Genomic DNA, 27,314 nt, shown 5'->3' on the forward strand with positions numbered 1-27,314 from the left:
TCAAAGAAGAAGATCGACACTGATTTTGCCTTCTTGTTCCTCAGTGACCTTCCTTCTCCAGCTCTTGACAGATCATCTCGGGCAGCAATGACGTATTTGAAGCTATTGGCTTTTGGCATCTCCATGATATCAAGGTAGACTTTCGTGAAGATAGTTGCTGGGGTTGAGACCATGAGGGGTACTTCTACCTTGCGCACACTGCGGATCTGACACTGCTTGCAAGATCGTACATGGTGTCGTATGTCGTTCCACATGCTAGGCCAATAGAATCGCTCTTTGACAGTATGCATCACGGCTTGTTCTCCTCGGTGGCCTAATCCTTCATGTGACTGAGTAAGGATCTCCAGGCGCTTCTCAGCCTTGAGAATCACCAAACGTGGGGGTTGTGATCCATTGCGTCGATATAGCTTCCCATTCCTAACAAAGTACCGGCTTGCTCCTTGAATGAACCTTCGCTTTGCTTGTTGAGTAGGGAACTCAGGGATTGCTGCTGTTGTCAGGAACTTCTGGTATTGATGAAGCACCTTGTCTGCCTTGGTATTAGCTGAGATGAACACATCAGCATGACTTGCGCTGAGCAGTGCTTCATATGGCTGGTCTTGAGGCTTGCTCCATTTGTTCTGACGGTCGCGGATCTCCGCATACAAGGCTATGTCGTCCAGCCAAGAGTCATCATCTTCTTCAACCTCCTCTCCTTCTCCTAAGGGGCGTCGAGACAGAGCATCGGGTCCTCGATGTCGTTCCGCGGGCACATGAATGAGTTTGAATGTGAACAAGAGAACACCTTGTATCCATCGGTTGATTGTGGCATTAGGTTGTAGGTCTGGTTCATTCAGCATTCCTTTGATGTACTTAGCATCCACTTCAACCTCCAAGTTCTTGACTCCAGTGAGATATAGCCGGTATGCTCTGAGTGCGCGGTACAGGCCATATAGTTCCAACTTTGGCTGCGAATAGCGTGATTCCCGTTCCGACATGGGTATGGATCCATACCGGGCAGGTCGCTTGCGTCCAGCTTCATCATATTGTGACAAGATGAATCCGACTGCATACTTGCTGGAATCCACCGAGAGTACTACTGGATTGTCGGTGCTGTAGTCAACTGGGCGAAGTGCTGGTGCTGAGATGACAGCTGTCTTGAGGGCATCAAAGGCTTCCTGGCAGAGCGGAGTCCATTCAAACTCAGCATCTTTGTGCAAGAGTTGAGTCAATGGACGAGCAACTTTGGAGTAGTTGTGGATCCATATGCGAACAGTGCCACATAGGCCCATGAAAGCGCGGATGTCGTGAACATTCTTGAGTACTGGCCAGTTGAGGATCTTGTCAACCTTGTTGGGTTCAGGGAGCCTTCCTTCGGGGGTACATTTTTGTCCTACGATGACCACTTCAGGGCAACAGATCTGAGCCTTACTAGGTGCAAATGTTGCTCCTGCATGTCCCACTCGGTGCATAATGTGATGAACATCATTGGCATGTTCCCAGACAAACCGTCGGATTCCTGGGTTCTCATGGAGTACTTCTGGGTCTCCGTTCTCATCTGGATAGTCTGTTGCAGGTCCTCGTATTGGCAGATCATCGATGAATATGTTGGCTGTGGAAGGGATTTCGTCCTGAAGAATGAAGGCCATGCATGTCTGGAATTCTGCAGGAGAGTTGGTGAACCCCATAGGCAGCGATGTGATGCGCACCAGTCCTAGCGGAGTCTGAAACGATGTCATGTCCCTGCTCATGGGGTGTACCTTTCGAGCATCAAAGCCCCAGAACAAGTCAAAGACAGTATAGCACTTTCGTCCCGCAAAGTCCTCCACAAACTCATCTACCTTTGGAGGTAGACCAGCATCGCGGATGGTTACTTTGTTGAGTGGCTGCAGATCGTGGACAATGCGCAACTTTCCGTTCTTCTTGACAACACAGAACCATCGGGACCGGTATGATGACTGGCTAGGCTCATATACACCAGCTGAGATTTTCTCCTTGAGCAATGCAATGACCTTTTCCTTGATGCCAGGCGGAATGGGAATGTTTGCATATTCCCATGGCTCGTGCGGGACGACCGGAATGATGTACGGTGTGAAATAATCCTCTCTGAATGTTCCACGTTGTGATTCCTCAAAGGCAAGTGCGTTCTCATTGAGGCGGAGGATATGTTCGAATAGCTTCTCTTCTTCTGGCCAGAGAAATCCCTGCGAGTTGATGTTAATTTCATCAAGACGTTCCCGAGTTAGGTGTTTCCCGGGTTTGAAATCGGGCGGATGCATCGTTAATGGCGCCAACGATGCGAGTGGGTCTTCAGGGAAGCGTCGTTCAACGCGTGCATCTTCAGGGAATACACCGGGGACGGGTTTGACTCGTCGGTCGACGCGTTTGTAAGCTGCAAGTACGTCGTTACCATAGAAGGCAAGTAGCTCCTCATCGGCGTCTAACTCCAGCGCACGTGCTAGCGCGTCTCGGTCTTCGGCCAACACGACCTCGCTCTCGCTGTCGCGCTCGTCCTCCTCCTCGCTGAGAGTGATCAATCCAACGAACATTCCGCACTCCATCTTCTTCGCGCCCGTGTTCTCTTGTATCTCATCTGGCTCGTACTTTTCATCGTCAACCCCGTCACAAGGGAATGCGCATTGGTTGCGCTGGCTACTCGCCTCACGTTCCGACACATCGGTTCGCTCGGGTTGAAGCTGTTGGTGTAGGGCCGGTTTCATAGGTGCGTTGCGTAGTATTTGTTGAGTACTAACGTCTGTGTTTACCAGTGGGCCGAGACGATCGCAAGACCGGTCGATGATTACAATGTGTAAGCTGCCGCGACTACCACAGAGTGTTGCGTTCCGCGACGGCGATATGTTTCCAGTGATGAACCAGCTCGCGCAATTGCCTGCACCTGCGCAGGCTCGGTGCTCGAGGGCGAAGGTTTGAGGCGTGACACTGATATTGGTCGTGGAAGGTACGTTGGTTATTAGATGTCTTCGCGAGTAATTCGGCTGGCTGACGTGACAATCACTAGTCTCGTTCATGCTGTATGAATGAGCAGAGATCGGGTGCGTGATTTTGCGTTGTAGTTGTATGCTTCTTGTTGATGGAGTTAGCTCATCACACCCGAGCAAGTACCGAATATACGGATTATATTCGGGGCTTTTCGGGGGTTTTTCTACAGTAAGTCGTACACCACGCAGAACACAAGGCAGAGAATACAGTAACGAGAACGTAACAGGGGGGAAATCTATCATTGAGAGACTGGGATGAGAACCTATAGTACAGAGGCCATGTCGTATCAGGAACAAAAGAGCAAAGAGGGAAGCATAGGGGAGGAACCACATCGAATTGAGTCGAGAAACGAAGATGCCGTGCGCTGCGAGACACTCTAGCGTGTGTCGCAGTGCTCCGGAATCATGTGTAGGTAGAGTAAAACCAATATAATCTGAACGAAAATCTGGATGAGCGACCGAGACCGTTACCGAGGCATAGGGATACAGCAGAAGATGAATAGATGAATACACGTGAGGGCAAACAGAAAGCACATCTATTGGGGGTGGCTGGCGGAGAGCCAGCCTTTTGAGGGGCCGTGTGTCGTGAATATTCCGAGGGTGGGCTAGCCGTCTGCTAACTCGCTGTTCCGTAACGTCAGTGACTAGATACCGCGAAGATCCTGTCACGACGTACAGGAGAGCAAGGGCAGTTTCGAGCTTGCTAACTTTAGTGTCCCGGGTACTCGCCTGGGCCGCCGAAGTCGCCGCGCATGCACAGCGAGCGCAGGACAAGCGCATATTCATGAGTCGGGTCGAAGGCGAGTGCGACGTCGATGAGCGCGAGGACGGTGTCGGTGTCGTCGATTTGGCGCTGAGGGTCAGTGGTGCGTCGGCCCGAGAAGAAGGCTCGGAGCTCACCGAAGCCCTCGCGTTCCTTCTCGTGCAGAAGATGGTTGGTCCGAAAGGAATCTTCGGACGGTTTGCGGGCGCAGCGGTTGTGCTTCTTGGATGTTTTCTTGCCCGTCCTTTTCGCTGTCTGCTGCTGTCGGAAATCAGCCAGACCCTCACGCCGAGCACGCGCACGTACCGCGCGGTAGGCCTTAACGAGCGCGATGCGAACGATGTCGATGGTATATCGATCCATGGGGTGTGTGGCAGAGGTGGTCGCATCCGTTAGTTTATGGAGGAGGATCTCCATGTCGGGATAGCGGCGTACCTTGGACGTCATTGCATCGTCCGTCTCGTAAGACGAGTCTGCCTCGTTGTGAGGCTCGTACTCCTCGGAGACTTTGGCTAGGAGCTCGCGGAATGTCTGGGCCGGCTTGCTGTCGGGTTGCGGCGACGAGGTCGTCGATTTCCCCTTCCGAAGCGTCGCGTTCGGGAGGTCCTCGGCGTCGATGACGATTGTGTCCGAGTCGAGTTCGTCGGCGCGTGCCCAGCGTGCGCGTTCTTCAGGGGTCGGCGAGTGCTCACCTTCCTCCCTTGCAAGCTCCCTGGCCTTGGCTTTCGTCTCGGCCGGGTCCAGAAACTCGAAGCCGTCTTCCTCCATTGTAACATCCTTGATCGCCTTGATGGGCTGCAGCGCCGAGGGTAGAGTTAGTGGCGATGGTGATTGCAGAGGGGGAGGCGATGTTGCGGGAGTGGACGGGCTGGCCGCGCGGCTCGGCGGGTACTGTAGACGAGGTGAGGTTGATCGAGCAAGGGCAGAGGACGCAGACGACGGGGCCGGTGCCGCCGGGCCAGGCGACGTGTGCGGCAGGGTTGACGAAGAGGTGACAGCCGCGCAGCCAGCAGCGCTGCCGACAGCCGCAGCACGCAGTACTGCCACGTCGTCGTGGTAGGGGTACATCCGCGTCAGGGAGGGGAGTGGAGGTACATACGACGACCACGGCTGTTGAGGCCGGGCGGTCAGTTGATCTTGGCGTGCACGGCGCTCGGCGAGAGCAATACGCGGGTCTGTCGTTCGTTCCGGGATGGTGGAGCTATAAGGGGTCGGGAATGTTGACGGCTGGTAGGCGTATCGGTCGAAGGCGCTGGTGTGGTACGGGGGTGCTCCGACACCGATCGCGTGCGGAGCGTGCATGGTAGTTGTGGTGCGCGGCGCAACCATTGACTGCGCCGCGCGACGCGCATGGTTGCGTCGTCCGTGGTTGCGCGGCGTGACTGGCGTAGGAGGGAGGTTGGGCTGGGAGTAGGGAGTCGGTCGAGGAGGGCGAGGCTCCAGGTGGTCGGTGTAGCCAGCCCCGCGCAGAGAGCGTGGCGAAGAGTCCCGAGCGTAGACGGTGGACGTTAGGAAGCGATCAGATGGACGACGATCGCCCTGCCGAAAGTAGACGGTTGCGTCACCTTGTGCGATGCCTGTGCCGAGCTCGTCCGGGTTCTGGAGGGCGAGTGAGCTGTCGCGGCACGTGAAGATCGTGCAGCGTCCATGTTCGTCCTCGAAGCTGCCCCGCTGGACGCAGTGCAGGCTGCCGAGGACGCACGATGCACGACGGTAGACGCGATCGGTGCTCACCTCGTCTTCACGCATTAGGTGAGCGAGCACGGACGGGTGAACATACCCGCGAGGAAGCGTAGGGTCCGGTCGGACGACTTCTTCGTAGGGCGAGACGTCAGTGTAGACGGTGCCTACCGTGTGACGTGGGATGTTGATGGGTGCGGACATGAGGGGCGTGTCGTAGCCAGGCGGGGCAGACGGGGCGAGGACGGGGATTCCGTCGAGTCCATTCGAGGAGCTTATATACGTAGTAGGGGGCTCACCTATAGCCCATCCTGTCGCGCTAAGTCCTCGCTTTCTTGGTAAAGCTCCTGCTAAGTGTCTCCTGGCGGCCGTGTTCGTAAATCCGAGGGTCCGGACTTCAGAGTGAGGTAGGGAGGTCGAGGCTGCATGACGAAGAACGAGGGTGGCGGGAGGGAGGTCGGTTGACGTGGCACGCGCCCAAGGTTCAAGCGCTACCGCCCCGGGCGCTCGATCGTGATCGAAGCTGTACAGGCCCGGGCGCGTCTGCACCGTTAAGTCCGCGCCCCATTGGTTGGTTACCGCTGCGTTGGTAACTCCAACCTTCGGTGGCGACCTCTTGCGCGCGCGCGTCCCTCTCTTCGTCGCGTTCACTGATGCTCGACGCGCGGCCTTGCGGTCGTGCTGTCTTCTTATCTTCTCGGTTGCTTGGCTCTTCCGTGTTCGTATGCGCGCGTTATCGGTAAGTGTCCGTCTGACTCTTACTTTCTTCCGGTCTTGTCTCACCTCCCCTATCCTCAGTCGTCCTATTCCTTCTCCAGCTAGCCCAGTCCCGTCGTCATATCCCCGTTTTTGCAGCACTGCCGGGTTAGTCGGAGGGTCGAGGCTGTGCTGAGAGGCTTGTTGAGCAGGCAGCTCCACGCAGTGGTGCGCCCTCACAACTTACCTGCAAGGTTGCTGATGCTTGATGCACACGCAAGTACTTCGACTGAAGGTACTGGGGATTGAGCTACGCTACTGGGGTCCTTATATACATGAGGAGACCGCTTATCTAAGCTACTGTATAGTACGTTCCCACGACATACAAGGTATGTGGCGTAGCCATGTGATAACACACAGATGACATCATAGATGACATCACGGACCCGGAGCTTCCCATAGAACCGGTCCGGCCTGTGATTGAACCCGGCAGCCCGGTAGGCGCCTTCCTAGTTCAACACTCCCCCTCGCTTAGTGCGTCGTAGACTCACATAAGCGTACTAGGCGCATAACGCTGCCGATGGTGCTCTAGGACGATTCATAGAATCTAAGTCCGAGCATTCCTCTAAACTTAAGGAATTTGACACGGCCTAAGTTCTTGGTGAACAGGTCTGCTGGATTTTCATCGGTACTGATGTAGAAGAGCTCGACTTGCTTCTCCTCAATCAGTTCCCTGATGTAATGGTAGCGTATGTCGATGTGCTTCGACCGCCTCTCAGTTACAGGGTTGGAGCCGATGAATATCGCTCCTTGGTTATCCGAGCAGATAGGGAGTGCGCCAAGTAGGTAACCGATCTCCTTGAGGAGCATCTTAACCCAGACGACTTGGCGGCTACAGTCGCTGAGCGACATGTATTCAGCCTCAGTTGAAGACAGTGCAACCGTCTTTTGCCGTCGAGACAGCCAACTGAACACTCCGTTCGCCAACTTCATAAAGTAGCCACTCTGAGACCGTCTCATCTCTGGGTCATTGGCCCAGTCAGAGTCTGTGCATGCCGAGACACCTTGTCCAGATTTGCCGCTGTATACAAGCGCATAGGACTTGGTACCCACGAGGTAGCGGCAGATATATAGCGCTTTGTCCAAGTGGTCCTGTGACGGATTCGCAGCTTGTTGCGCGAGTTTAGTCACGGCAAAGCAGATGTCAGGTCGAGTTCCGAGCATGATATATAGCAAGGAGCCGATGACGGTCTGATACCGGCTTCGAAGTGCAGGATCAACTGGGCCAGTGTGTGGCTCAGGTTTGTAACCCGCAGGGAGTGGAGTAGGCGCAGATTTTGCATTCTGCATGCCGCAGCGCTGCAGCACAGTCTCAAGGTAGGCAGTTTGATCGAGATGAATCTCGTCGCCTTTCCGAGTAATGCGCATACGCAAGAACTCCTTGACGTCGCCTAGGTCGCGACACTCCCACTTCTTCATGAAGCGGTTCTTGAGTTTGGCTACAAGGGCCTTGTCTTTGCCACAAAATAGGGCATCATCCACATAGACTATGACTAGGACGAAACGTCCATCTTTCGTCTTATAGATGAAAATTCCGGCGTCGGATACAAGGCGTGTAAAGCCGAGTTCCTTGAGAGACTCATTTAGGGTGCGCCACCACGCTAACCCTGCCTGTTTGAGTCCATAGAGAGCACGCAATAGCCGGAGGACTCTGTGCTCTTGGCCTTTGACTTTAAAGCCTTCAGGCTGCTCCATGTAAATCTCCTCGTCGAGTTTACCATAGAGGTACGCATTACGGACGTCGAGTCCGGAGATGTGCATGCCCTCGAGCGCAGCTAGCGCGAGTATAAGGCGCACGGTCTCAAAGCGAACGACTGGAGAGAAAACCTGATCGTAATCGAGGCCTTCAATCTGGGAGTAGCCTTTTGCGACTAGTCTAGCCTTCTTTCGTCCGTCAGTTTTGACGTCGAAGACCCAGCGGTTTTTGGTAACCCTACGTCCCTTAGGACGGTCAACCAACTCGTAAACACCACGCTTGCGCAGAGCCTCTAACTCTTCGCGACATGCAGCTTTCCACTTCTCTTGCTCCTCTTTAGGTAGCTTCGAGATATCACGGAATGTCCATTCGCGTACGCTGGACTTCGGAGAATCTTGGTCAACTAGTGGTAGCGCTTTTGCAAGCAGCATGTTAACCAATCCTACTCCCCCTTCCCGGCATAGTTGTGCCATGAGTAACTCTTCGACTTCGTCGTCGTCAGAGCCCGAGGAGGATCCAGAAGGTTGGTCTGGCTGTGGATCAGGCGCAGAACTAGGTCCGGGAACCGGTTGCTGCCTTGACTGCGGTTGAGAGCGGGAGCTACCCGGCTCTTCTCCGACAATCTTCTTCCATTGCCCCTTCTTTTCGATCTCTTTGTATATTTCTACGGGGGTCCGTTTTTCCCCATAGACATTCCCTGGGCGGGTTACTGGCTTCCGCTCTCTCCCTGAGCGCCGCGGCGCATCATCGCGCGCTGGCTCTTCCGGAGGTTGAGGCGGCGGAACTGGACTGGGCGCCCTAGGCTGCTCCTGAGCATCGTCACGCTCATTGTCCGCTCCCTTTGGAAGGTGATGAGAGGGATGATCGTTGTCATCGTTATCATAATTCTCCTGAGAAGTGGGTTGGCGACCCGCTTGGTCAGGTCTAGGTGCAGATTGCAACCTAGTGTTGCCTCGCCGTTTCATGTCCGGGCATTTAGGGAACATGAGTTCATCAAACAGAGCGTTCGATGAAGTGTAAAGCACATTATTAGGGCTGCGCATGAATCGCGCCCCATGCCCACCAGGGGCAACTCCGAGGTACACCATTAACTCAGATTTCCGAGATAGTGTATTCTGGCGCACATCTTTCGGTATGAATACATATGCGCCGCACCCAAATATTCTTAGGTGCTTGATGCTGGGAGCCTCGCCATTTAACATCTCATAGGGGGTACGCCATTTGAGACGTCGGACAGGTGTCCTGTTGTAGAGATGAACAGCGTGCTCAACCGCAAATTCCCACCAGGATTCAGGTAGACACGCTTCATGGCGCATGGCCTCAGCTTTGTCCATTATAGTCCTGTTGAGTCGCTCAGCTCTGCCATTCTCCTGAGGAGTGTGCGGCGAACTTTGCAGGATCTGGATACCCTCGTCTTTCAGCATTTTGTCAAATGCTTCGGACTTGTATTCTCCCCCAGCATCTGACATCCACTTCTTAACCTTCTTGCCGTACTGGTTTTTGGCCATGGCTAAGAATTGGCGCGTGGCCGTGATCGCAGCACTCTTGTTGCGCAGATTCACTGTCCATGCATTGGAAGTGTAGTCATCATAGTACAGGATGTAGTACCTATACTTATGGTAGGAGTCGATGGGAAACGACTTCACATCAGAGTGAATGAGCTCGAAGGGCTCTGTCGCTCTCAACGTAGATGGCGGGAATGCTTTGTTATGCATTTTCCCTTCCGCGCATCCTGGGCATATAGGATCCTCCCTAGGGAACTCTATCGAAGGTGGGAAACCCTCGGTGTGTTTCTGTGCTTGCCGTAGTACGTCCTTAGAAGGATGTCCTAGGCGGCGATGCATAGTGTGGTAGTCGACAGAATAAACTGTCTGATGGATACTCATTGCGTCCTGTGAAGGCAAGGACTGTATTTCGAATATCGTCGAACTAGGGTGCCGCGGCTTGAACACATATAGTGGTTCACGCGCTCCTTGTTCATAGAGGTCGACGTGCTGCGCACCACCGCGCACTGTCATTCCTTCACGGAGGAACGTTCCCATGGATAGGAGACGTTGATGAAGACCTTGGAAGTAATAAACGGGGAATAATCTGGTCGTTGTATGACTACCATCGTCATTCTCGAAGTTCAAGAAGACTGTCCCACGCTTTGTGCATACGGCAGAGCCGTTTGCGGTCGACAAGACGATTGGCTCACTGAGGTCCTCAATCTCAGCAAAATCATCTAAATTGTTGGAAAAATGTAATGATGCTCCAGAGTCCAACATCCAGGAGTCTGACGACTCAACCAGCTCTGGTTCATGCCAAGCCTTAGCTTTTCCCTTACATTTGGTGCACGCAGCGAAATCGCGCGAATGCCGACAACCAACTGATTTGTGCAACGAACTACTGATATATTCATTCGTTACACTGCGACTACGACTGCGAATACTACGTCTCTTTAAAGTAGACCTAGTGCGTCTACTACTACATGCGGCTGTATGAAGCGCAGGGTTAGTAGGTCGCTTGGGAATAGAAGCTGAAAGGACTGACCCAGCATCAAAGTCCTCCCCTAAGCCGGCGGCGTTAGCCAGCTCGTCATCGATGTCGTACTGACCGTCTGATCCCCAATCAAGTGGATCCTGAGTCGTAGGACCTTCGTCCTCGTCGTACGAGTTGTACGTCCCGTCCATGATCGCGTCGATCGCATGGCCTACTTCAGAACCATGACGAGAGCGTTTGGACGCCCGAGACTCTGACTCCGAGTCGGAGAGGTACTCCTCAATCCGAGCGGAATTGTCAACGACCTCAGACAACGTCGTGAGACGCTGTGAGGTGCCAGAGATGTCGATGTCTTTGGCGAGCTCGAGGGCACTCTTTAGCCACCGGTGAGCATTCTTGCTGTGGCCGGTTTTGGCGGGGCGGGTGGTGACGGTGTGAGACTTGCTGCCCGAAGGCGCTATCTCGACGACTTTGGAGGTGGTAGGACCCGCTATCGACGCCTGCGAGGCGAGATGCGCATGGTCCGTATGATCTCCCTGGTTGGCGCGGGACTTAACTTGCTTGCCGCTGCGTTTACCGCGCTGCTTGCCTTTGCCCTTGCCTTGACCTTCCTTCGCACCGCTGCTGCTGCTGCCATCCTGGCGCTGCTGCTGCTGGTTGAAGTTTGGTTCGCCGTGCTTACGCTTAACGGCGGAGATCTTCTTCGCGCTCTGCGAAGATGACGCCTGCTTGCCGCCTTGCTCGTAGGCAATGACGACAGACTCCCGGACGTAGTCGATCTTCATCTCCGTAAGCTCTTTGGCTTGGAGGATCGTGGTGACGACGGTGTCGTACCGGGAGGGCAGCGCATTGAGCGCTATCATCGCCCGCAGTGAAGCGGGGATGTCGATCCCTTCGCCCGCAAGCTTGTCAAACGCAGCTGCGATGTTAGCGAACGTCGGGTTTGGGTGCTCGTTCGGAGGGATCCGAGCATTGATCGCTGTCCTAAACTCCTTGTAAACACCGGCGGGGGTCTGCTTGTCATAGAGCGCCTTCAGCTCGTCCCAGAGGGCCTTGCTGGTCGTCTTGTTCTTGACAGCCGCCTTGACGGACGACGTCAGGCGAAGACGGATCGACCCCTGTGCCTTCTGATCGCGCTGCAGCCACTCGTAGTAGACTGAGGGATTCTCTGTGTCCAGAGTAGGCTGGGGCCAGGTCGAATTGACAATTATCCAGACCTCCTGCGCCATGAGGAAGGCTGACATGGATTCAGCCCAGGCGCGGTAGTTGGAGCCATCGAGGATGGGGACAGCGGTGAAGAGAGTGTTGGAGGCCATTGGTAGAGGGTTTGAAGTGATAAACTTGGTAAATGGGGAATACTGACAACAATGTCGTCAGCCCTCTACTCAATGACGAGTGCAGCCTTAGAGGCGCAACCACCGCTATGGTGCATGTGCTGGGGGTAGCAGCAACAGAGTTGCGCTAAGATCTGCAGCGATGTACGCGCATAGTCCCCCCCTGGCTTCAAGCCACTAAGGCGAAGCCACAGGTAAGCTGGTGCGCACACTGAGACGCAGCCAGTAAGGCGCAGTACTCAGGCAGTGACCAGGGCTCATAACCTGTTGAGCAGGCAGCTCCACGCAGTGGTGCGCCCTCACAACTTACCTGCAAGGTTGCTGATGCTTGATGCACACGCAAGTACTTCGACTGAAGGTACTGGGGATTGAGCTACGCTACTGGGGTCCTTATATACATGAGGAGACCGCTTATCTAAGCTACTGTATAGTACGTTCCCACGACATACAAGGTATGTGGCGTAGCCATGTGATAACACACAGATGACATCATAGATGACATCACGGACCCGGAGCTTCCCATAGAACCGGTCCGGCCTGTGATTGAACCCGGCAGCCCGGTAGGCGCCTTCCTAGTTCAACAAGGCTAGGTCGAGGGGAGTGGTCGTCATAGGGTCCGAAATCGAGGGTGAGTCTTTGCTCTCGCTAGGTCGATTGCTGACGTCCTCTTCTGGGTCATTCATCGCGTGCGTGCTGCGTTTGCACGGAGTCGGTTCGTGTCGTAAACGTGAGCACGAGCACGTCCGCTCGCCTCGCCGGTCCCGTTCAGCCATTCCAGTCCCGTTCTGCTCAACGCGTCGTGACGCGTCGCCGGCAGATTGCAGGGATAAGGCACGGAGTTTGTCAGTAAGGGAAGCCATTAGGACATTGACTGATATCTCTGGTGAGTCCAGCCCCCCCTTTCTGCCGTCTGCTTGTGATTGGCTTACAGTGTCTTGTTCCCTCGCCTTGATTCGGGGATCCGAGCTGTCCGTCTCGCAGTCGAGGCGTCGATCACCAGGCACATTGATATCCTGGTTCTCACAGAGCATGATGCTCTCAGTGCTCAGGTGAGCCGTGTCCGTCGGGGCCGTGAGTGTCGTGTGTCGGGTGACGGCGTGTGTGGTGCTTGCGAGGACCATTGGTAAGTGGCTTACTCTTCGGTTCTCACATTCTGGACCCTTTCCTTCGCTCGTCTGACCTGTCTCGCTTGCAGACTTCGCCGATCGTGCAAGACCGTACAGCGGGCGAGTTAGTATGCTTACAAACTGTCCGTCGGCTTCCGCCGGTCGATCGGGGTCTCTTGGTGAGTCTAAATGCTTATCTTCTCCTGACTCTGTGTCTTCTGAGTGTGGTTTCGCAGTGGCTGTGTGATCGGCAACATTCAAGGGTACGTCCGTCTTGTTCGGAGGGTCCTCGCCGTTGGCGTACCATACCGCCGGTTCGTATGACCAAGCCGGGTCATATCCATCGGGCATGACTAAGATCTCGTGCTGAACCTCGAGGTCTTGGTTCTTGAACATAAGGTAAGTGCCGTCCACTCGTTCATCGATGCTCACATAGTTTCCTCGCTGCCAAGGTCGTCCTAGCAGCAAGTCGAACGGAACGCGTTCGCCGATGTAGAGGTTAGCGAAGGTGCGAACGTTCCCGCAAGTTAGGGGAACGTTCTCGACTAGTCCACGCAGCGCTCCGGCTCCCCCGTTCGCGTCGTTCATCTGACACGAGCGGGCGATGTCCATTGGTCGATTTAGGTGAGTCTTCCATAGCTTCCTGCTTGCGATATTGAGCTGAGATCCCGTGTCGATGATTGCTGTAACGGGGCGTTCATCTACCTCCATTCGTAGATAGATTAAAGCTCCTTTCGAGCGAGGACCAAACGCGGCGGCGACGATGTTCTTTGGAGGAGCTTTCGGCTTAAGCACCTCTTGTAAGTGGCTGGACATCTCCTTTGAGATACCAAAGATCTCCCCGACTGGTAGTGTTACTGGAGTATTGAGAACTTTCCCCAGAACATGCCAAGTATCAACCTGTGCTTGTACTTGACTCTGGCGTGGAGTGCGCTTTGGTGTCTCTGCCTTCGCAGACTCTGTACGTTTCGTTGTATCGTCTGTAGTGCGTGATTGAGTGGATGATTGCTTCGGCGGCGAGACATCTTCCATGATCTCGTCGTCGTCGTCTGCATCAAACTGGCGGCTAGTGACATCAATAGGTTGCTTGGGCGTGGTGGGGATCTCTCTACGGTTGTGTTCGGTCGGCACTGTTGGCTGTGTCGCACGATCACCAGGATGTTGCAGGATAGGTGGTCCTTTGTCTCCTCGCAGGCGTGCAGAGCTGCGCGTCGCGTCGGGAGACTGCTGGGGTGGTGAAATCAGGTGTGGTGGTTTGTCACGTTTTGGCTCCTGCGTGGCTTGTGGCTTGTTGATCTTCTCTTGAACTGATACCGGTGGTATGAGTGGACCCTTCGTGGCCCGTTCACGGGCATTCCGAGTTGAGGTAGTGCCACGTTCAGCTCCAGCAAAGCTGAATGTGTTCTCTGAGTCTTCTTCGTCTGCTACATGGACATTCCCTTGCTCTTCCTCTGTCTCGTACTCTTCAATTGTTGCCTGAGCGTAGTAGGATACCTTTGGCTCTGTGGTAATGTAGTGTGCTGTGGGCGCAGTTTGCCGTTGAATGGCCGAAACAAAAGTCTCGTCCATGTTACGGAAGATGCGTGAACCATCCTTCATGACCAGCCGCCCTGATGCATCACGTGCAATCACTCCCTTAGCCATAAGGGTGTTGATTTCAGCACATGTTCCAATGCCATGACCAGTTCCTCCACAGCCGTAACACTTCATGGGAGGTCGGATAGCACTTGGTTGCGTAGGAGATGGAGCTGCTGACGGGTTTGATTGCGGACTTGTGAACGCATTGGATGTTGGACTTCTCTGAGTAGATGAGCCTAAGACCGGAGGCCGGATTGCTGAGGCAGCTAAGGGACTCATGGTGCATGCACGGAAATACAGAACACCATACTCAGGGTCACTTAGGGACATCTTGTTCATCTGTCGGATGAGTTCCTCCACTTCATTGGCTTTCTTCTTCTCATCCTGAGCTGCTCGGCGACGTGCAGCTTGTGCTTTCTTCAGATCAGCCGTGTCTTCATCCTCATCCGTATCATTCTTCTTGCTCGAGTGCTTCTTTCTTGTAAGCTTGCGCTTCTTGTTCTTGAGTGAACTCTTCTTTGACTTGATATCCTCTTCTGATTCACTGCTTGAATCATCAGATGAATCCGAGCTACTATCATCTGATTCTGACTCTTCGTCTGAGTCATCCTCATCATCGGATGGCAGTCGGTCGGCGTCAAATCGGTTGCGTTGGAGCAAAGCCTCAGCCTTCTGATTTACCTCAGTCATACTAAATGGCTTTGATAGATCATAGGTGGGCTTAGATGCTAAGAGTCGAGGTTCCAGAGTCTGGCGGAATTTACGCGGGATTCCTTTCCAGAAGTAGAGAGCTTCTTCATCTACGGAGATTCGACCATTCTTCTTCAGCCATCCGGAGATAGTCAGGAACTTCCTTGTATATTCCCTCCATGCTCCTAGGGTCTTGATGGTTGACTTCTTGCGGGCTTCCAGGACGTAGGATTCCAGGTGTCGGACCTTGTACTTTTTGTCATCCCGATCAGCATCGAAGTACGTGAGAACATCTTTCTTGAGAGTTTCCCAGTTTGGATCCTTGGCCTCATATGAGGGTAGGCTCTCGATGAACTGACGGACTTGGCGGCTGCAGTACTGAGTGACATTGTCGATAAGGTCCTTGGCGTTGATGATTCCGAGTTTGGTACAGATACGTTCGTAGTGTTGAAGGAAGGACTTGACTTCAGAGTACCTTCCTTTAAACTTCCTGGGAGCACATTTGCTACCAGGCATAGGCAAGCCAGCTACACCAGTTGTAGTAGCCATGATTGCTGAGACTTGATCCTTAGAGATATCGAGTGGGCGAGTACGTGACGTAGAGGCGTGGACGTGCGTTGGATTGGACGTGATCCCAAGGGGCGAACTGACTGAGCTAGCCAGACTGTAGTGATGTACTGTTACCAGTAAATCCTTACAGTTATAGTATGGTTCAAGTGATAATGGTCCCCCTCGCGGTGGGCTCCACTGATGTCAGGTCAGAAATGGTTTCTGCTGCGGTTCACCGGGTATGGCAGTAATACCGGGCTATCACAGTTGTTCGTTGTGGAGGGGAAACACACAAGAGATACTATAGTGTTCTGCAAAGATAGATCAGTAGGCACAGTTAGTACTTACTACAAGCAGGTTGACTGCTCAAATGATCTTGGGACAATAGGCGAGCGTGGCGAGTATTCTTGACGTGAGGCTGATCTTGGACTTGAGAGACGAGCGTGGCTAGACGAGAATGAAGTTGCTGGTTATGGATCACAGCTTACCCAAACAAGAGCACTAGTGTAGCACTTAGCAGAAGCTTACAGTCACACGTTGACTTTGGGCTACCGATACTAAATTGCTTGGCTAGGGAGCAGCTTGCGAACTACTCAGTGAGGTGGGCAATAAGGGGGCACGAGTTGCCGGGGGGATTGCTCTCCTACGTACTTGCTTGCCTGCTCCCTGCGCCGTGAGTCCTTATATACATGGGGAACAGGCTGATCTAATACTAATTACATGAGCTGACAAACCCTTAGTCGTCCAATACACAGCCTGAGTCATCCAAGGATACATAGCCTGAGTCATCCATCTGCACAGCTTGAGTCATCCATTTCACAGCATGAGTCATCCATTTCACAGCATGAGTCATCTGTTTCACAGCATGAGTCAGCCATGACACAGTGTGAGTCATCCGTCAACCAGCATGAGTCAGCCATTGGACAGCATGAGTCAGCCGTTGCACCGTGTGAGTCAGTCATTTGTACAGCATGAGTCAGCCATTTGTACAGCATGAGTCAGTCCTTGAGTTTGGGGTGTGAACCTAGAATGCTTGGTAATCGGGGTCCATGTGGCTGCGTCTCCTAGAAACTGGGGCTCTTGCTGATTCAGGATCCTTGGGGCTTGAGTCTAGGCTATTCTCTGTGCATGTTCCTTGAGCCAAACACTTTTGGCTCAGGACACCGCGCGCCGGGTCGAGAGCTGGTCGATGCCAAGTGTGGGGCTCTGCCTAATCAGGCAGGCTTCGCGCGCCCCTCCACGCGAGCCCGACGCGACGCGACGCGCTCCACGGTCCACCGCGTCTCGCTAAACCGCGTCCGCGGTCGCCAACGTAGCACCCGTAGCACTGACGAATATATTTCCTTATTTTCTCTGTTCTGCATCTACCCTCCGCGACATGTGCCTCCATTGAATCAAGCCGTCATACAGCGAAATCCGTCGCAGGACCATAGAGGCCTTCGGTCAACGGCCCTGCATCCTTCAAATTCAGATATGCGCTGCTATCCTCCGCGGCGAGTTGAACGTTGCAGCCTGCGCACGTACAGGCTTTGGGAAATCTCTAACGTTCATGATGCCCCTGCTGTTTAGCTCGAGCTCGACTATAATAGTTGTTACTGCTCTGAATATCCTGGGATCTCAAACTGTTGCTTGGCTTGAGAAAGCTGGCATTAGTTCCATTGCAATTTCAGGGCGAAATGATACGGAGGAGACTGCTAAGGTATGTGAATAGAAGAGTACATTGATGTACAGTCTCATCTCTGATTGTGTCGTAGGCAGTGAAGTCGGGACAGTATCGTCTTATTGTTGTGAATCCAGAGGTTCTCATGAAGCCGTTTGGCCATTTCGAATGTCTGTGGGACCACAAACCTTTCACACAGTGACTCCTCTCCATCGTCTTTGACGAAGCTCACTGTATCAGCACCTGGGGAACGTTCCGCCCTGACTACAAACATCTGAAGCGTCTGCGCTATCTACTCGCGCACTGCCCTCACGTCCGTTACTGTCTGTTGTCTGCTACCCTTTCACCGCCAATCCTCCACGGTATCTATGACACTCTCAGCCTCAGCAAGAACAACACACTCGAGCTTCTTCGGCCGAACGATCGACCAAACGTATTCCTTGCTGTACGTGCATTGCGGCACTCAGCATCGGAGTGGGAGCCATCCTCGGGATGGAGATGCAGCAGATCGTGCGAGGTATGTTTGCCGTTGCTGACCGAGTTTCTGTTCTTCAGGTTGAACCTGCTCTTCTCCCAAATCGCGTCGGAGACTGTTAGGTCTTCCTTCGTGACGTCGTGCGCAAGAGGGATCATGGTTGCAGACGTCAAATGCGCAAGAGACCGATCTCCCTTGTCAACCGTGGGAGTCCCGACATTGAACGCAACATCGAAATTGTCGTACGCATACGCCGTAAGCAGCTGCTGCCCAGCTTGTCGGCGTTTTGTTTCGGCTTTGCGGACGAGCGAACTGACGGCACTATTGATAGATGACGGGCTGATAGAGAGCCCGAGTTGGGACAGCATCTCAATGACTCGATCGGGAGTGTTGCAGGCATGAAGGAAGACAGCGATTATGCTTGGGAGGCCATTGTTTCGTTGATTTGAGCTCTTTGTAAACATGCTGAAAATCGATACTTTCCGCTACCATTATGCAAACGGTACGTGTCAGTCTATAATTTCTGTTTCGGGCAAACTGAGATAACATACTACCGTCCGCAGGCTCTCGGGTTTTGAACGGGCGGGACGTACAGGTGACTCCGTCGGCCTAGCAGTGGATTCCGAACCATAGGATGATCGTGCCGTCTCGTCACTGAACAGTAACTCCTCGAAGACATCAAGTTCCGCCCAGTAGACCTCCTCCTCGTCATCAAGGTCTGCGTCTTCCGTCTCCACAAGCGCGCGGCGCTTTGCCGGGTTCTCTGTGCAAGCAGCCTTGCGTCTGGCACGCCGCTGCTCGCGCAGTTTCACGAGCTCGCTGTCCGCGTCAAGCATAACATCAAACAGGCGCCAGACATGCGGCGCGTCCTTTTCCATTGTCATCGCGAGTTGACGTATAGTGAACGTCTCGAGCTTCTCCGGCGAAGCAGAGTTTGCAGCGAAATGTAGCTGCTGATTCTGCGAAAGCTTGCAGATTTCGGATTGGTAGATGTTCGATGCGATGCGGACTGCCCAATCCAGCAATGGTGTAGGCCCCGGGCACTGGACGAATGCATCCAGAACCACAGGGAGGTATTGGTGTATGGTCCAGGCAAGAGGGTGTCTCGAGTTCTCCGGCGCAGCCAAGGCTACGAGGATGTGTGGCAGGGATGTGTCATTGCGGTACAGAAAGTCACTTAGTTCATTCAGAACGGCGTTCATCTGACGCAGCTAGTCAACGCGAGTGCGCAACAAGGAGATATATTCATTCATATTTGCGGGTGCTACGTTGGCGACCGCGGACGCGGTTTAGCGAGACGCGGTGGACCGTGGAGCGCGTCGCGTCGCGTCGGGCTCGCGTGGAGGGGCACGCGAAGCCTGCCTGATTAGGCAGAGCCCCACACTTGGCATCGACCAGCTCTCGACCCGGCGCGCGGGCGGCTTGATGCTTCTCTGCTGACATAAGGCACAGTTGTGCCAGTCCTCACTGCAAGTCGTGAGCCCTTGTTCGGAAGTCCCGGGCCGAGCGTTCACGTGCAGTGAGGGCGGGAAGGAGTCTGGGCTGGATGCTGTGAAGTCTCGTTGAGTTATAAGGGTGCTCTTATTCCCCCTCCCTCGTCCCCTCGGAACGACTCGTCCAAGTCTCTCGACCAAGTCTTTCCACCAAGCGTCTCTACCAAGCGTCTCGAACCATCATAAGCGAGTCTTTCACCTTCTCCTGTTACTAACTTACACTGAACTGCTCGTCTACTCGTTTAGTGATCTCTTCCGACTTTGTCCAAGCCTGTCTCGTCTTCGCACGAGATTCCACCCAAGACTCGCCCACGGAGAGCGACTTCTCCAATCTCAGCCTCGGGGACGACTACCCTTCCAGTGTTTCGTCGCTGGACCATTCCTCTCCTCTCCTCGTCTCCAAGGATGAGGCCATGTTCTACTACTCGGGCATCTCTCCGTCTCCCCCGAAACTCGTCTACCGTACCGGACTCCAGACGCACCCCTGGGTCAAGCCTACAGGACCTGAGGCGTACCGAAGGCTCAAGGAGGTTCGTGGCGTCTTCGGTCATCAGATCAATGACGTCTGGGAGGAACTAGGTCCCAAGGTTCGGGTTCTTCTGAACGTCCAGGGCATTCGCTGGTCGTCCATCGACGTGGCTCGCTTTGTCACCGACGACGACTCTGACACGCAGATCGTCGGGCCTGTGGTCATATGGATCGGCGTTCTCCCCGATTCGCTCGAAGGCGCACAAGCTGTCACCTCGAGTCAAGAGATCCTGGCGCTTCTCCAGGACTTCTGCATGGACGATGTCGAGGTCGAGTATCGTGAGTCGATCTACACGCGATCAGTTGGTCCGGAGCTTCTTCGCCACGTCTCCATCGTCAACCACACCGTCGACGTCCGCAGTCCCCTTACCCCCACACTCTCTCTCTCCATCGCCGCGGCTGATAGGCCGGACGCTCAGGGCACCATGGGTCTGTACTTCGCCGAGGGCGGTACGAGCGACAAGGTCCTAGGTCTGACATGCCACCACGTCCTCTTCAAGACCGACGCCAATACCAACGACTCCTACACCCTCGCGAGCAACACCGATCGCAAGGATGTTCAACTGCTCGGCACTCGGGCTTTTGACAAATTGCTCGACTCCATCAAGCTCCGCATCGGAAACCATGCCATCATGCTCAAGTATTACGAGAAGGCGGTCAAGAGGTTAGGGGGGAAATTAGAGAGATTGGGTGATGTCGACGAGGACGACGAGGAGGCTGCGGACGCTAAGAAAGAGTTGGGAGAGGCCGAAGGGAAGGTCGAGGAGGTGAATGCTGCGATCGAGAAGCTCGAGGAGTTCTACGCGCAGGTCGATCAGAACTGGAGTGCGCCCAGCCAGCGCGTCATCGGCCACATCCGCTGCTCCCCCGCCGTCAGCGTCGGTGATGGCGGCTACACCGAGGATTGGGGTGCGTTTGAAATCGACGTGACCAAGTTCAAAAAGGCCTACGAGGGTAACGTCATGGACCTCGGTGAGTTCCGATTTGTTCTCGATTTATCTCGCTTCAGGCTGCCTAATCTGACGATTACTCCCAGGCACGGAGATCCCCTCCGACGTATTCACTCGAAAGATGTACCCTCGCGACTACGGGGAGCCCACCTTCGAGTACCCCTCCGATCGTCTCCTTCCGCTCAGCGGCTTTATCAGTGAGGAGCTCATGCGCCGCCCCGACATGCTCGACCACAACCGCGAGCCTTGCCTTTTCGTCATCAAGAGCGGCAACGCTACCGGCGTCACCATCGGACGCGCCACGGGCATCCCCTCGTTCGTTCGCGACGAAGGCACCGGTCTCGAGTCCAAGGAGTGGGCCGTGTACAACTACGACAGGAAGTCCGGCGTGTTCTCAGCCCGCGGTGACTCGGGCTCCATCGTCGTCGACGGCCGCGGTCGCATCGGAGGCCTTCTCAACGGAGGAGCTGGCAAGACGGAGACGTCCGACGTCACCTACGTCACCCCCATGTTCTGGCTCTGGCCCCGTATCAAGGAGCACTTTCCCAACGCCCATCTCGAACCCACCATCACCGCCGCCTAGGCCCCTCGTCGTCGACAAGAACGACATCGTCGGCACCCGCGAGATCGTCTCGTTTCATTTGCGTCTGCGACTTCTTCCCTCCCCTATCCCCACGCTCCTTTCCGTTTCTGCGACTTCTTCTCCTTTCGCTGCGCTCCTTTATCTATTCGTTGGTTGTTGGCACCGCTACTTCGGTTCGTCTCTCTTTTTCCATCTCATGTTTTCCACGCATAACTCACGACCTCGACGTCTAGACTACGGGCTCGTGCACTTGTCGTTCTGGTTCGTCTCCTCTCCTCTGTCTCCTCTCTCGCGCAACTGATGTCCTTGGTGTATAGGCTCCGTACGACTCGTCATGGTCCGCTGGACTGTCAGACGCACTCGCCACCGGCACGCGGTGGGTTCGTGTAGTTCATCGTAGCTCGTGTTATCGGACAGTCTGCAGCTCGACATGTACTATTAGTCCCCTTCCCCGTGTTGACGTGGGACGGTGACACGGACACGTGATGTAGCGCCTGGCGCGTGAAGGGCGTGTGTAGCATAGTTGCACCTCAGTCGAGTACCACAAGGGCTACGACTGAGGTGAGTTCCTGTAGCCATAGTTATGGACTTGTACAAGTACTAAACACGACCCTGTAGTGTATTCACGTTAACAGGTACGCTACAGCAATACAGTCGAGTACCACAAGGGCTACGACTGAGTGTATTCACGTTAACAGGTTATGAGCCCACGCATCGCTGCTTAAGCCCGACCCAACAAACTTACACCCGATAGTCCTAAGCACTTCGACGACGTTTTCAGGGAACAACCACCCAGTTTTACGCGCATATACCCCTGTTTTACCCGCATACACCCAGCCATGAGCGAAGAGAAGGACAAAATCCACATCCCCATGTTCCCCGAGTCTCAGCAACTCAACAGGACAAACTGGATGGAATGGAAGAATCGTGTTCGAACGGTCATTCGCCTCAAAGGGCTACTCGGCCACCTCGACGGAACGACCACGTTGCCGTCGACAGCTGGGACGACCACAACAATCGACGGAGCAGCGGCGATCGAGAAATGGAGGAGGAATGATGATCTCGTGAAGGGGATCGTGACCCTGAACATGACAGACCTCACCGGTTGCGGAGCGGATCCCGACACCATGACGGCGCATGAGTTTTGGAACACGCTGTTGGGGTTGAGGGAGAGGAGGAGCGAGTTGGCAGTGTTGCATGCGGAGGAGTACCTGAAGACGTGCAAGTACGTTCCTGGCACGGATATTCACTCTCATTTCGACGAACTGCGACGTCGACGCAAGGCTTGCCGCGACATTGGGTCTACCATGACCGACCCGAGGTTCGCAATCCTCATTTGCCACTCCATGGGCGAAGGAATGCGCCTTGTCACTACTCCACTCCTCACAAGAACCGATCCCGAAGACGTCATGTCTACGATCCTTGCGGTATACGAAGATGAACTTCTGCAGTCTGGACGCCCTCAGAACCCTTTTGGTGACACTCGTAACGCAGCGGGTGTACCGGCCGAGAGAACGTCAGCGTTCATGACAGCTGCAAAGGCAGCAGCCATCTGTGCGTGGTGCTGGTGGAAGAATCACACAAAGGACCAATGCTACTGTACTGGAGGAGGGAAAGCCGGCCAGCAGCCGACACACTGGAAGTCCCAACCGAGACCAAAGAAGGGATCGCCAGCGGACCTTGCCATGCAGGCTCTCCAGGCATCTGCTCCTTCCCCGACCAACCAGTCTCCTGCGCAGATGCCAAACGCGAGCATCGCAACCTCAGCGGCAACCTCTGCGCCCGACACATACCCATTGTTCAACTATCACATCTTCCTAGCGAGTACCGTCTCGGCGAATACTGGAGGGCAATCCGCCGTGGCCGGAGGAACGTCGTTCTCCGCTTTCCTGGACTCTGGGGCTAGCCACCATTACTTCACTGAGCGCGATGTCTTCACCGACTATCTACCCCTCACGCCGCAGACTGGAAACAGCGCGAAGCGAGGCGCGACGTTTACAATCATCGGGGTAGGAACGGTCCACGCGATGGTGACGATCGACGGGCGCCAGACCGTGATTGCGTTCCGAAACGCTCTACACACGCCGGACTTAGCTGCAAACCTGGTGTCCTTGTCACGTATCGACAACACGGGATGTAGTATCCAGGTTCAAAATGGGCAGATGCGCGTTGTAGGGACGAGCGGCGAGACAATGATGGTCACGCAGATGGGTGGCAACAACTTGTACGCAGTCGCGTTCAACCGCGTCGACGCATCGGTGCTCGCGACACTACCCAAATCTGAAATCACACACGACCCACGCGCATTAGCAACGCTCACCAACGACAAGTCGGCCAACGTACACACCTGGCACCGGCGATTTGGACACATCAGCGAGCGCACCGTGATGACCATGGCGTCTAACGAGGTAGTCAAAGGCATGAAAGTCGATGGAGGCATGCCCGCAGGAAAGTGCGAGGACTGCATCCAGGGCAAACATCCTCGAGCGCCCTTCAAACCGTCTGAACGCAAGAAGGAGGTGTTGGAACTTGTCGAGATCGACCTCACCGGTAGAGCGCGGGTGCCATCTCTTGGAGGCGCGTACCACGGCATGACGTTTGACGACAATCACTCCTCATTCGGCGTCATGAACCTCCTGCGGACGAAAGAAGCCGTGGAGACGCTGGAGAGCTTCAAGGCGTTTCACACTATGGCGGAACGTTCAACGGGAAAGAAGTTGATTGCAATCCGAACCGACAACGGCCCGGAGTTCCAGAACGTACTGTGGGAGGCGTACATGAAGGAGCATGGTATAACACACGAATGGACCACTCCGTACACACCACAGCAGGACGGTATGGCCGAGCGTGGACACCGGACGATTGGCGATCATGCGCGCGCCATGCTCTTTGACGCAAAGGTCCCGAACCACCTCTGGGGAGAAGCTTACGTGACTTCTATGTACCTCAAGAATTTGACGCCATCGGCACGTCAAGGCGGGAAGACCCCATACGAGGCATGGTATGGACGTGTCCCAAATGTCTCGCACCTACGCGCGTTCGGGAGCGTGGCGTGGGCCAAGGTACCAGATGAGACGCGCACCAAACTCGATCCCAAATCCATCAAGTGTGTCATGGTAGGATACACCGAAGACGCGAACTATCGTCTCTGGGACCCGTCGAGCGGACCTCAGGGGCGCATCATCCGAAGCCGTGACGTGATCTTCGAAGAGGGACCAGGCCACCGCACGCTACAGGTAGCGACTGAACTCGTCATTGAGATCGACAATGATGATGATCGCGCGGACTCACCGGTGGAACCTGACCTAGTCCCCCACGTGCAAGTCCAACCACCACCATTGCTCCGTCGGTCGACAAGGCTGAAGATGCCCTCGCAGAAAGCCCTAGAGTCACAGGCATTAGATCTGCGTGAATCGGAGGCGCGAAGACGGGGCGAGGCTTGGGCGGCGGATGACGTACCTGCAGAGCTTGACATCCCTCGTCCTGAAGGTGCTTATCTAGCCATGGTGGCCGAGGGGGAGCGTGCTGTGAGCGTCGATGAAGGTGGATTGCATTACCGAGGCGGTACAACACCCGAAACGATGCCCCAAGCGATGGACGAGCCGGAGATTTGGATCCCAGAGATGGAGAAGGAAGTTGGCGGACTCGAGCGGATCGGAGCATGGGTGCTAGTACCACGAGAGCCAGGGATGAACATCGTGGGTAACAAATGGGTCTATGCTCGAAAGTTTCTAGGCGACAATGAGGGGACGTGGAGACCGAAGGCGAGACTCGTCGCGAAAGGCTTCCAGCAGATACCTGGCCTCGACTACTTCGAAACGCATGCGTCGGTCGTTCGCTTCGAGTCGCTGCGGCTCGTGTGCGCTATTGCTACAGTCCGGGACATGGAGATGGGGCAGGATGATGTCGAGAAGGCTTACCTCAATGCGACGCCGGAGGAGACTATATACATGGAGCAGCCTCCTGGATTTGTCTCGAAGGAGTTTCCCAACCACGTATGCTTGATGAAACGGGCGCTGTATGGGTTTATGCAGTCGGGGAACGAATGGTGGAAGGACCTCGACCGCACGTGGGAAGACCTCGGTTTTTCGCGGTCCCGGAAGGACGAATGCGTCCGAGCGCGCTTTGATGACGACGGCCTTGCAATCACCGCCACGTATACGGACGACATCACGGAGGCAGCCGACAGCACTGAGGGCCTGGCGACCGTTCGGAAGGATCTATCCGCGAGGTACCGACTCAGCGGAGGGGGAGAATTCCGGTACATGCTTGGCGTCCTGATCGAAAGGAACCGTGAACAGCGCACGATGCGTCTTTCGCAACGTGCCTACGCAGAACGGGTGCTTGAGCGGTTCGGAATGAAGGATGCGGACGCAGTACTCACGCCTTTCGAACCAGGATCCAAGCTGTCAAAGTCCCCTGAGCCGATGACCGAGGAGCAGCGCAAACAAATGGAGTCGATCCCATACCGTGAAGCGCTAGGATCCATCATGTACCTCGCGGTCGCTACCCGCCCTGATCTCGCATACCCCGTGCAGATCTTGAGCCGTTTCATGGCCGACCCGAAGTATTCTCACTGGCGCGCACTAAAACGTGTCCTCAGATACATCAAAGGAACGCTAGACTATGGGATCACTTACCGAGGCAACAGTGATGCAAATCCAAACGGACATGCCCTACAACCAACCGTGTACACAGACTCGTCATACGCAGACTGCCCCGACACCGGACGTTCGACTCACGGGTATATCATCATGATGGCCGGAGGACCCGTATCCTGGAGTTCGCGTCGCCAAGACGTAGTCGCGCTGTCGACGACTGAGGCCGAATACATCGCGGCGGTTCATGCCGGGCAAACCGCGTGCTGGTTATCGGAGTTTATGGACGAGATCTACTTGCCGATTGCCCACCCCGTCGTCATCCGGATGGATAGCAAAGGAGGAGAAGGGCTCGCCAAGCGGTCTGCGAACTTCTCGCGTGTACGACACCTGCTGGAACATCCAACCTTGCAGACATTTTTACGAAAGCTTTACCTTACGTTACTTTACAGAAACACCTACTGTACATGAGCGTCCCGTCCCAGGGGGAGTGTTGACGTGGGACGGTGACACGGACACGTGATGTAGCGCCTGGCGCGTGAAGGGCGTGTGTAGCATAGTTGCACCTCAGTCGAGTACCACAAGGGCTACGACTGAGGTGAGTTCCTGTAGCCATAGTTATGGACTTGTACAAGTACTAAACACGACCCTGTAGTGTATTCACGTTAACAGGTACGCTACAGCAATACAGTCGAGTACCACAAGGGCTACGACTGAGTGTATTCACGTTAACACCCCGGCTCTCATCTATGCCCATCGTTCTTCTATCTTCCCCCTTCCATCCCCACTCAGTCGTTTATCCCCCTGGCTCGTCGTGAATCACCACTCTTCTGTTGTTAGTCGTCTCATATCCACCACCAATCCCCCCTCCACCCCCTATGTGCTCAATGAATATTGTTACGTTGTCGTTTAAACAGTGCGTGATGACATTGAGGTCGATATCAAGGTAAGGGCGACTTCGACGCCTTTCTCGTGCCGAACACGACTTGGCTCTCTTATCTTTTGAACATATACGTCGTTTAACGATAACCGACACTGGTTCGGCACCTTCTCCGCTGAACATGGCTTTCTATCTCACTCTCTTTATATATGACCACGTCGACTCGATGGCGTCGACAATACTGATGATCTCTTCAATAACGGCGTGACTAGCACTACGTTGAGCCTGGTCGTTGTGAGTCGAATCCTGTAAGAGACGACTCCAGCGGTGACACCTCTTGTCCTGCTGATACAAGCCATCGACACTGACAGAAAGAGCGAAGCGCTCGGGGCTGACAGAGCGAGGACGTACATGTACGGATACCATCCTCGTACGCTGTTGAGAATCGCCTGCGCGAAGGCTCATGCTCTGTCCAAGTGAAAGACAAGTTTCACTGATGAGGACGGATAGAATACGATACCGCTTGTGGCAGGGTG

The 27,314-nt window shown here is 54.6% G+C and overlaps 4 protein-coding genes across 4 annotated transcripts; 1 reads left to right on the forward strand and 3 right to left on the reverse strand.

Annotated features, from left to right (window-relative positions):
• Nucleotides 1-3,687: 3,687 nt before the first annotated feature.
• On the reverse strand, nt 3,688-5,625 carry C8Q71DRAFT_854855 (uncharacterized protein; the record flags this gene model as incomplete). The annotated part of the gene is made up of 2 exons (XM_047927118.1): nt 3,688-3,999; nt 4,048-5,625. The coding sequence occupies 2 exons, from the start codon at nt 5,623-5,625 to the stop codon at nt 3,688-3,690; spliced, it is 1,890 nt and encodes a 629-aa protein (XP_047782469.1).
• Nucleotides 5,626-12,260: 6,635 nt separating this feature from the next.
• C8Q71DRAFT_854858 (uncharacterized protein) lies at nt 12,261-15,611 on the reverse strand (the record flags this gene model as incomplete). The annotated part of the gene is made up of 2 exons (XM_047927119.1): nt 12,261-12,381; nt 12,937-15,611. 2 exons carry the CDS (start codon nt 15,609-15,611, stop codon nt 12,261-12,263), a joined length of 2,796 nt encoding a protein of 931 aa, XP_047782470.1.
• Nucleotides 15,612-17,892: 2,281 nt separating this feature from the next.
• Nucleotides 17,893-18,231, reverse strand: C8Q71DRAFT_674569 (uncharacterized protein; the record flags this gene model as incomplete). The annotated part of the gene is made up of 1 exon (XM_047919697.1): nt 17,893-18,231. A coding segment is annotated over one exon (339 nt), but the record flags the coding sequence as incomplete, so codon positions are not given.
• Nucleotides 18,232-18,736: 505 nt separating this feature from the next.
• On the forward strand, nt 18,737-21,300 carry C8Q71DRAFT_794960 (uncharacterized protein; the record flags this gene model as incomplete). The annotated part of the gene is made up of 3 exons (XM_047925577.1): nt 18,737-18,909; nt 19,577-20,739; nt 20,804-21,300. The coding sequence occupies 3 exons, from the start codon at nt 18,737-18,739 to the stop codon at nt 21,298-21,300; spliced, it is 1,833 nt and encodes a 610-aa protein (XP_047782472.1).
• Between the last annotated feature and the right edge of the window lie 6,014 nt (nt 21,301-27,314).

Source organism: Rhodofomes roseus (assembly GCF_022264815.1).
Source record: "Rhodofomes roseus strain CIRM-BRFM 1785 chromosome Unknown C8Q71scaffold_4, whole genome shotgun sequence".
Lineage (NCBI taxonomy): Eukaryota > Fungi > Basidiomycota > Agaricomycetes > Polyporales > Fomitopsidaceae > Rhodofomes > Rhodofomes roseus.